Consider the following 10,913-nt stretch of genomic DNA (forward strand, 5'->3'; position numbering starts at 1 on the left):
AGATTCAATGTGTCATGGGCCACGTGGATACATCTAGAGGTTGCACACATGAGCAGCTTAACTCATCTCACTATAGGATTCAATAAATCACAAATGCGATCCATATACAGTTATTTGTTTCATGGTTGTGTTGATGTTGTTATGGTTCTTTTATAAGTTTTCCACTGCAAAGAATCATTATGTTCATCTAGATCAAGGCCTCTAAAACCCAATACATATACGGTGATTAATTCATACTTATTGATATCTTACTACATGGCTCAAATCACATGGTTGTAGATATTGATTGATGAAGTACTTATGGGGTTTTCTCTTAGAAGAGTTGAGTGAGCATAGAGAGAGGAACTTCTTTGACGATTTCTGTATTAAGAGTGTGCATTAAATTTAACCCAAAGTAAAATAAATTTTTTATCAGAGATGAAATTTCATTGGTTGAGATCGTGTATCAAAGGGAACCTAAGGAGGAAATGTTTGTATTTACCTCTAAAGAGAAACCAAAGAGATGAAATTTTGTAGATTAAGATGCATTTGAATGAAGCTTGAGATAATACACTTTAGTTATTAAGATCAAACTTTAAAATGAATCTAAACAGACTGAAGGGGAAGCTATTTCATGCATTTATTGATTTAACGAAAATCATTGATTTAAGACCTAAATAGGAAGATCTTAGAGGTTTTTGTTCAAAATTTAACGTTGTTAAATCTACAATATACTATGGGTGATTATTGGGTGTAACTCAAAGAGTACTTTTTGTGGATGGATTAAAGGTTCTATTTGGACTTTTTGATGAATCCATAGTGAGGTCAATTTAAGTGACAATGATATTATTGTTGGAATTAATTGGAAGGAATACTATTCATTAAGCATAAGTAATTTTGAGTGTTAAGGTGACTGAGAATGTAAAAAGTAAGGTAACATAGAGAAAAAAAATCAGACATCTAAAAATGCATCATTTGATCTTATATGTTTATCTTAATTGTTAAAATTTTTATTTGGCTGAATTATCTAAAGTACTTTAGGAAATTGAGAGAATTTCCTATATTAGGCTAAGGGGGATAATACAATGACCTGTGTAGTCAACATGAAAGTTGTGGTATCTTCTTTCACTACACGTAAGGGGGCGCAAATCAAGTGATCTATGTGATCCAAACAGAAGGCACTGGAAGAGATGTGCATCCCACAAGGCTATGGCCACACGAAGTGGTACAGTCTTCACCAAATCTCTTTATTTGAAGACTTTCTTGGGGGGCTTTGAACTCGAGTTAGGTTTCCCTTGAACTTTGGGAAAGGATATCCCTAGGAAATGAATAATGGAATAGCCCTAACCTGTATAAAAATTACAAAGTTGACAGTTTTCTCCAATTTACTAGGTATTCAACTAATACTCTATGATTTAAATTATAAAACTAAAAATATATTTTTAAAAAACACACTTATTCACTCATCACTTAGGTATAAACATAGCCCTATAAACCAACATGCTCGCCATCTGATTTCCCTTGCATAGCTAGTGGTGGATATTTGTAAGTCTTGCACTATAGTGGGTGATGTCTTTCCAAACACTCCACAAATGCTAATGGAAGAAATAACATTTGCTGATTATGTTAACTACCACTTGTGACTCTGCTTATAGGACGATAGCATGAAGCTTTTATTCCTCACAAATGAGTAAGCTTTCGCTTATCACTTGAGCTTTTACTAGCTAGTTAAATTGAATGCTAAAAGTTGAACATGAAAATTTGGTGCGAACAATGAAATCCTTGAGGATGCAGGATCCATCAATTTGGCCCACATTCTCTTTGACTACACTGCCCATGTTGAACTTGAGGGAGCCCTTCGCGAGTGGGTGAAAGTGGACAATCTCTAGCTAGGGGCACCTTAGATCAAATATTTCATGATGTGTTCTATGCATAGCATCTCACAAGGATCTAGTGAGTGATCCGGGGGTGCTGGCACTAATTTATGAATCCATCATTATTGATCATTTATAGCTTTAAGTACCTTGAGGTCTGTGTTCCACTTGTAAATAACTTATTAAAAAAAGTTACAAACAATATAATCATCTGATACTGTATACACCATTCGTCCCTCACTGAAAATAAATATAATAATTTAACCACTAAAATTTTATTCAAAGACAATACTTTATCAGCTCAATCTTAAATCCCTATCCAATTAGGGTCCATTTTCCACCCATAAATATGTATTCGCGTCAAATATATGTTGAATATTTAAGTCAAATGGACGAGAAGCAAAGTGAATTGAACTCACAATGCTTCTTAAATAATATTTCAATAAACCTGACTAAATTTTCAATTTTTTTATAAAACATCATAATATTAATCCAATCCTACTCCCTTAGTACTTTTAACTTATTTATTCAGATTTTAATTGATTCAACTTTTTACTCAATTTATTAATAAATGATCCAAAAAACGTTTTAAAACCAAAAAAACAAACTTCATATTAACAATAAAATATATTTCTCATCAAACACCCATGTAAATACCATTATAAAAATAATAAAGTACAACTCAAGAATAAAATTCATCTTATTTTTCACTTGCATTTTATTTTTTAATAGTTTCTGTATTACCTCTTGGTTTCTTGGGAGGGCTACAGCTATTTTAATAATAATATGAAAACTACCATAAGATAGGCAGAAAAGATCACAATCATTGCCCACGGTGCCTATTACAAACTGGATGTATACTGATATAAATGCAAAGGAAAATATCCAATATGTTCTGATATAAAATTTTCCACATTTACATCAATATTATCTGTCTAACTGAAATCAAAAAATAATCACTTAAAGTAAAGTATGAACTTTTTATCTCTGTGACTAATATAAAGAAATTTCTCTCCGTAAATTTATAGTTCAGTCAAAGTGTACCTTTTATGTTTATTTTATGAATTGATATCATTTATCTTTAGGACTAAAAGTAAGGATTTGTGATAAAAGTGACTAGAGAACTTCAACTCGTGATTAGAAATAGTAAATTATGATTAACTTGTTATGTCCTCTCATTTTCTCCTTTAATCAAGTTTCTAGTATTTGACATCATGAAAAAGGTAAGATAGAGAAACATTTCAAGGACATGAATTTTGGATTTAATCAAGTCTTTCATATTAATAAACATTTACTAAAACATAGTAGAAATTCAAACAGAACCAATGTCTTTGGGTACATGAAAAAGTCATATATTTTCAACATGTAATGAAATTGGCAGATATATGTATAGTCCTTTTCAATGATTATCATAAAGTCATAAAGTGGCCAGCATCTTATTGAATATTTTTTGAATTGATAATGATGAAGACTTCAGACTTCTATATCTGTGCAAAATAAATTACCTTATTAATGTTAATCTAAAAAAACCTCAAAATCCAGTTCTAATGAAATATTTCACGTCAATACTTTTGTGTCATCGAGGAATATTAACGTCAATGTTTGGTATCATAAACTTAATCAGCTGTTTCTCTACATTGCCCGTTATAATTTTTAGCATTGAACAATTTTTTTCCACCCTGAAAGGGCCCAATGATGCTGTAAGAATTCTAAAACTACATATGCTGGTACCTGACCTATGCCCATGGTAACTGTATTCATATTTTTTTTGAAACACATTTCTGTAAGAACAAAAGCATAAACTATTGGATCAAATTAAGAGTGGATGTTTTAAAATAATATAAACTTATTTTATTTATCTGAATTATGATTTCAGAACTAATATAAGTTAGAATATCATTACACAAAAATCAGGAGTATTAAACCCAAGTCTGCCCCTTCATTCCTACAATACTATCCTAAAATTTATAACTGAAGAATTTTGGCACGACCCTTGAATTTTATAAATATATTTTTACTGATAAAATTGGATGTTTTTATTACTTGGCCAACATTCTTATTAAAATAAAAAATAATATATTTTGAAGTTCCACTTAACTATTCAATATTTCTTAAAAAATTGGAATTTTTGATACTTTTAACTTCAATTGTGTTTAAACTTTTTACTGTTAATCATAGCAATAAAATTTTAATAAAAAATATTTTCAAATGATTTACTGATACACATTTTTTACCTTCAATTTAAGTTGTCAAATTATAAATGTGTTGTAATTTTTTTTGATATGCATTTTGGCGAGGCATTCAAATTTTAATAAAAAAATCTCTGTAACACCTCTATTGTGCGGAATAGTTTTTTTTTCAAGAGAGAAAAAACGACTAGTATTAGAAGAAAATTCTTACGACTGTCATCTCTGTATTTAGCAAGAGACTATTTTTCATATTTTAAAATATTTGAAAGGAGAGCTGGAATAAGCATCTAATACCAAAATAACCATGTTACTGTATGAGGTAAGAAGGGATGAAAATGGTTAAATTTTGCGTCTAACCCATGAAATGACATTAGCCAAACTCCGAGGTTTAATCTTTTTTACGCTTCAGGACCATTTTTACTTGAGTAATTGTGACAATAGGATTCAAGAGAATTAAACTACTAACAACACCACCTTTATACATGAATTTTGATAAAATATAGCTCAATGCACTACCCATGACGGCAGGCTAAGAACAGGACTGGACCAGGACACACGTCATTACACCTGTACCAGATCAACGGTGAGGATAGTGTGGACGGTAGTACCTCTATATTAAAAGTCTGGAGATGATCCATAAGTCATTCGGCACATCTTTAGGAACACATTCATACCTCTCAAACACCTACTCTCAATCTGCCACGACAGCAGGATAGTTTAAGAAACAAGTTTTCTTGCCAGCTATTGTACCGTCTCTACCAACAGACGAAAATCCCAAGCATATCCTTTCATTATCATACCAGCTGTATCATCCTTCATCAATATTGCTCAGATTTACTTTTCGAAATACACCCACCACTCTAATATTTATACACTCCTCCACTCTCTCCGAGAAACAGAACATTTTAACAAATACTTCTCTTCATCTTAACAATTTCGATTTCCTTACTAAAGACAGATCTCAAGCAAGAAGCCCATGACAGCATTAAACTAAAATAATAAAGAGATCCGCAAATAATCCAGCGCCAACTTTGCGATTCAAGGACTTATGGAGTGCTTTTCAATAAAAATCCTTACAACTTGGCTGAAAGATCTATAGAACAAACGATAGAGGAAGTCTATGCAAGCAAACGAGAACGCGATGGTCTCCTCCGCCGGTAGTCTCCTCTTCGCCACCGCCATCGCCACCGTCTTCCTCGCTGCCACAGCAGCTCCTTCTGTAAGCCCAACTCCAAACCATTCCTAAACCTCTCTCCAAGCTTACAAAAACTTCATAATTTAACGCAAAAAAAAAAAACATCACAGAACGAGTGCGTGTACACAGTCTACGTTCGAACAGGATCGATCTGGAAGGGAGGAACGGACTCGATCATCAGCGCTGCGCTCATCGACAGCACCGGCGTGGGAGTGAACATCACGAACTTGGAGGAATGGGGGGGTCTGATGGGCGCAGGATACAACTATTTTGAGAGAGGAAATCTCGATATTTTCTCTGGGAGAGGGCCTTGTTTGGCGGAGGCGCCTTGTTATATGGAGCTTTACTCTGATGGCACCGGGCCTCATCACGGGTGGTATTGTAACTACGTCGAGGTGACGACTACTGGGCCGCACACGCCGTGTAGGCAGCAGCTCTTCACGGTGGAGCAGTGGCTGGCCACCGACGCGCCGCCCTACGAGCTTATCGCCACCAGGGATTATTGCAACAAGACGGAGGGGGTGTCCAAGGCGCTCGCCAGCTGATCTTGGAAGAAGATTTGTTGTCTGTGTATCAGAGGTGATGAATCGGCTTGTTTTGCGTGTGTTTTGTTGGGCTGTGATTCTGATAATGAATGAGAATAAAAGCCGTGAACTGGATGGGCTACTTTGATCTTGGGTGGTATGATGTGTCGGCTTGTTTTGTGTGTTTTGTTATGCTATAATAATAGAAGTCATCTGGGTGCGCTACTTTGGTTTTGAGTGATTTGCATTATCAGCTTGATTTGTGTGTTTTGTTATGGGGGTAATCATAATGGTAAAAGCGGTAAACTAGATGGGCTATTTTGATATTGAATGGTGTGCCGGATCTCGTCAGCTTGTATTGGAAGATCTGTTGTTTGTGTATCAGAGTTGAGGTATCGGCTTCTTTTGTGTGCGTGGTAACGCGATAGTAATAAAAATAATTATTGATTACAAACGATAACTGGAAGATGTACTTTGATATTGAGTGGTATGCGTATATGGGGTTTTACCCAATAAGTTTTTATCACAAATCTCTTCACATAAAGGAGATACTCCAGTTCTTGGTGATGTCTGTTAACAAACATAATGACAACATTGTCCACTCGTTGGGCTTCCGGTGCAAAAGAGGATTCCTGTTGATGATGTTCCTATTTAAATGGCTAGTGCTCTTACTTTTGTTTTGAACAGATTCGAAGACTCCGCTACTGAGACCGTGTTATGAAGAATTTCGATTGCAGAAGACTCTGGACTTACTAGAAATAGTGGTTCGTCGCCTCGAGACAAAAAGCTCCAGCTGTCAGAAAAAACCACTGGCTCGTCTTATATTTTTACAAGCAGGCTCAATAAAGTTACTTTTGAACTTTAGATACATGAAAAAATTTGATGGGAGCCTAGGTGGAGACTTGCGATCTGAGCCAGCCGAAGACATCAGCAAGAAGACAAGAAACGGTAAAGAAACTAACATCAATAAAATCATCACAGGCGGTAGAAATACATAAGAATGCTAAAAAATCATCGTGATTAGAGAAGCGAGATCACCAACAAAGGTCTAACTCTTCCCATTAAACAGTAATAGTGGTTGAGCATAAAATAAAGTTTGAAGTCCATGAACCAATCTCATGGCCCACATAATACAGAATTTTAATTTATTTTCACTTAACCCTTATAATAGATAAGAGATAAAATGATTTTTATGCGTTTGTGTACAATTTAAATCGAATTGAACAATATGTGCGCGCATTGCTACTCTAAAACATGAATAGGTTGGAGCCCCGGCAGGTCAGGAAATAAGACTGCAAAAAACACATTAAATTATATGAATAAAAGCATAACTCGTACCATTAATAACTGATGCCATTTCCATTTTCTTAATTGGTAGAGTGCATTGGACCATAGAAAAATTCAAAAAATACAATTATAGTGATCTAGAAAAAATATTATTTTATGAGTTACTTGATGGGTGAAAAGTAAAAATGTGATGTGTTAATGTGCTATCAAGTCGTCGGTGGAGAATAAAAATCATGTATGTATGGCACCAAAATCACCTTTGCTTCTTTAGAGGCTGCATTGGTAGTTTTATATCGTGATTGTGACTTGTGTTAGTGTGTCATTCACTGGACAGGGTGATGTATTGTCATGGCTTGGGATGACGCATTGACATGGAGCACAGTGATGTGTCGCCCAGCCGTACATTAAATAAAAATTTTCCTCCACAAGTTTTCCTCTTATTTCACAGATTACAAGTGCCATTTGTGGAGTCCTTAGTCAAATTATACCTTCGGCAATATGATCCTAGATAAAGTGATGTTTCCCTTCAATGTTCATCATACTTGAGTGCATGGTCATATTATTAGCCAAATTTATGGCACTTGTGTCATCACATATAATAGGAATATTCTTTAATATGATGTTAAAAGCATCTAAGTTTTGTTTTTTCCCATTGGTTTGAGCGCAACTCAGTTTACTAGTAATGTACTCTGCCTCCGTCGTGGATAGAGCGATAGAATTCTGCTTTTTAGATGTCCAAGAGATGAGACATCCACCAAGGAGGGCACATGTGTAACTGTTACTCTTCCTTTCCGTTTTGCATCGACAAAAATCTTAATAATAATTCTTGGCTTAGGTCCACTTTTGATCATTAGGGCACCAAACTGTTCAGTCACCCTCTCCTTTGAGATAACTCAGAAATTTCTTGACGGCACACAACTGCAATTCTGACCGATCACTTTGAAACCGAACACAGAGATATATGCTACAAAGCATGTCAGATGAACTTGCGGTGAGGCATAGGAGTGAACCAATCATGCCTCTATACACCCACTGATCAAGCTTAGATCCTAGTACATCCATATCTAGGTTTACCCTCAGACTTATTGGTGACCCCTTGGATTGCATTTTGTTGATCTTGAACTTCTTAAGAAATTCCTTGATGTATTTTTCATGGCAAATGAATAGTCCCTCCTTTTTTGTAGGATTTGTGGCCCTAGGAAGTAGATTATCTCTTAAATTCCTTGTGCATAAGGTTTGGAATTCACCATGCAAACTAGTGTTTTTGGATCCTATATGATATCATCCTCGTAGATCTGGACTATAATAAGATCTTTGTTCACTTTTTTATGAATAAAGTCATGTCAATGCTTCCTTGGACATCACAGAGGGAAATAACAAACATAGCTTCTCCTACAAAGCCCTGGGGGCTTCTTTGGAACCATATAGTGCCCCATTCAATTTTAAAACCCAATCTGGTTTTTCTACATCTTCAAGCTCAGAGAGTTATGCATAAATTCTGGGGAAACTGCACCTCTTATGCACCAAAAAACTTTGTTGATTACACCTATTTAAGCATTGATATTTTGATTTTTGGGAATTTAATCAGATTTTACATAAATTTTATAACTCTTGAATCCTTAAATAATTTAATTTTCTGATTCAGAATATATTTTTTTATGAATTGTTAAGACATATATTCAGATAGATATGAATTTTCTAAGTTGAATTATATATTTATTATGTTTTATGATTTAGTATTTAATTAATAACAACTTGAAACTTTTTTTGCTTCAATAAACACTTCCCATGGATCTCTGTTCGATTTGTCAAATGACATCCAATCAAAAGTTTCCGCAATGATTAGCTGCGCTAATAATTGCAAGAAACGCATAATTGTGGATCAGCAAATTGTGGTGCCATAATGTTTTAATCATTGCCAAACAAACTAACACACTTTTTGTAGGAAGAGGCATAGACCAGTGAAAAAAAGTAACAGTTAAATCATAATAATTTTTATTCACAGATTGAGAATATTTATAGTATAAAAATATTTGAATAAAAGTCAAAAAGTGTGGCAGTACACATGGCACGTACGTGTACTGTCGTGATTGGTAAAAAAGGGGCATGATCTTGACATGTTGTACTGAAATGTGTGCCACATCAGGCAATCATTGGGAATATTCCCCTCTTTATGACCTGAATGACATGCTTCAGCCTGTCATTCATTAAGAAATATAGAGAGGAAGTGATGTAGCGCGCGGTGACGTGTCACTGCATTATGAATAAATAAAGATGAAGAAAATGGGTTTTTCTTGTCTTTTTCTCCTGCAAGTACATGTGATGACTTTTAAGCGCATGAAGGCATCAGATAGATAAATCACAATCATGAAAACATTTGATGATTGGACAGCTCAACCAAAAATGGAAGAAGAGGAAGTGTCAGCATCCTTGACGAGGAGAGAGAAAAATGAATGGTTAGGATTGCTCCAAATTCAAAACGCAATATCTCACAATCTACAGGTCCAGTTGAGCTGAGATTTTTATGGATGCTTCAGCTCCCCCTCCTCTTCCCATCCAGACCCTCTGTTCTATGAATAGGGGTGTGGATCACTAAAAAATCATCCTTAAATTTGCTTCTTGCTCATGAGGGTTGATTGAAAGATAGTGAGTTTTTGAAATCCATCAAGTGTGTTCTTGGTGCCAAGGGTGTGTGGGAAGAAGCAACAGAGAAGAACATGAGCTTGCCTGCACTCACAAATTGCCGTGATCTTGGTGGAATGTGAGGGTCTTCAGTAAGCATATTCGATTTACATTGCTCTTTCGCAACATCATCGATAGCGTAGTTCATATCCATATTCACTTCTCGTCATCACACCACCTCCATACATCTTCCAAATCACATCTTGCCGTCCTCATACTATTACCTTGTTAATTATCCTATTCGACTCATTCTCTATTTTGCTCGTGGCATGCCTCATGTCATTATTTTTTGGAAGGTTGTACTCGTCATATCCATTTGGAAGGGGTTCAAATTGTTTCGACAGTTAAATGCTGACGGTATCTGAATTGCATCAAGCCTTCTGGCAGGTGCATAGATTTCCTCATAACTATTCCTTCTATTTTCACATATCCTTCTGCAACTAGTATTTCTTTATGTCAATTAATTCAAATTATTTATGAATACCCACTTTGCGCCAAGGATATTTTTATCACTTGTTCGGGAATTAATTTATTTCTGTCAAACTTTGCCAACTTGTCATGCATCACATTTAACCTATCAGGATCATTTAGAGCCTCAGCGACCATATTAGGCTCTATTCATGATTAAAAGGCTTCTTCAACCATATCCCTACATGTGGATATAGTCCTAACTCTACTGGTTGGGTTTCCTATCATGTTTTCCCTTGGATGATTCTTCACAAATTTAAGCCCATTCAATATTTCCTTTGATGCCAGGATATCATCATCCCCAAACTCACCTTCATTTTTTTGATTGTCATCTTCTTGATTTTAATCTTCTAGTCGATCCTTATATTCTTGAACCTCTATACCTGGTTCTCCTCTAAATTTTTCACAATATACGTTTCCACATCATAAAAGTTCTCTTCAAATTCCACAAACTTTACATGAATAGTTTCCTCAATCTTCAATGAGGAAACCATTGGATGATTCTTCGCGAGTTCAGGTCCATTCAATCTTTCCTTTCATGCATGGATATCCTCATCCTTACACTCAGCTACATCTTTATGATTGAAATCTTCTTTATTTTAATATTGTTGTCGATCCACACATTTTTTAACATCTATAATTGATCTCTGTTGTAATTTTTTTAAGAATAGCCTTTCTACATCATCATCGTTCTCTTCAAATTCCACCAACTTTA

General features: G+C 35.1%; 1 protein-coding gene across 1 annotated transcript; it reads left to right on the forward strand.

Moving 5' to 3' along the window:
* The first annotated feature begins 5,100 nt into the window (after window positions 1-5,100).
* On the forward strand, window positions 5,101-5,998 carry LOC144711069 (PLAT domain-containing protein 3-like). Its single transcript, XM_078584993.1, has 2 exons — window positions 5,101-5,261; window positions 5,348-5,998. Exons 1-2 carry the CDS (start codon window positions 5,163-5,165, stop codon window positions 5,780-5,782), a joined length of 534 nt encoding a protein of 177 aa, XP_078441119.1. The 5' UTR covers window positions 5,101-5,162; the 3' UTR covers window positions 5,783-5,998.
* Window positions 5,999-10,913: the final 4,915 nt, after the last annotated feature.

Source organism: Wolffia australiana, chromosome 13, assembly GCF_029677425.1.
Source record: "Wolffia australiana isolate 7733 chromosome 13, ASM2967742v1".
NCBI lineage: Eukaryota > Viridiplantae > Streptophyta > Magnoliopsida > Alismatales > Araceae > Wolffia > Wolffia australiana.

What these genes read in the sequence shown, in the direction of transcription:
- LOC144711069 (XM_078584993.1), top strand. Translation starts at nt 5,163, where the DNA reads ATGCAAGCAAACGAGAACGCGATGGTCTCCTCCGCCGGTAGTCTCCTC. An exon ending in CTGCCACAGCAGCTCCTTCT is followed by an intron (nt 5,262 to 5,347) that starts GTAAGCCCAACT and finishes AAAACATCACAG; the next exon opens with AACGAGTGCGTGTACACAGT.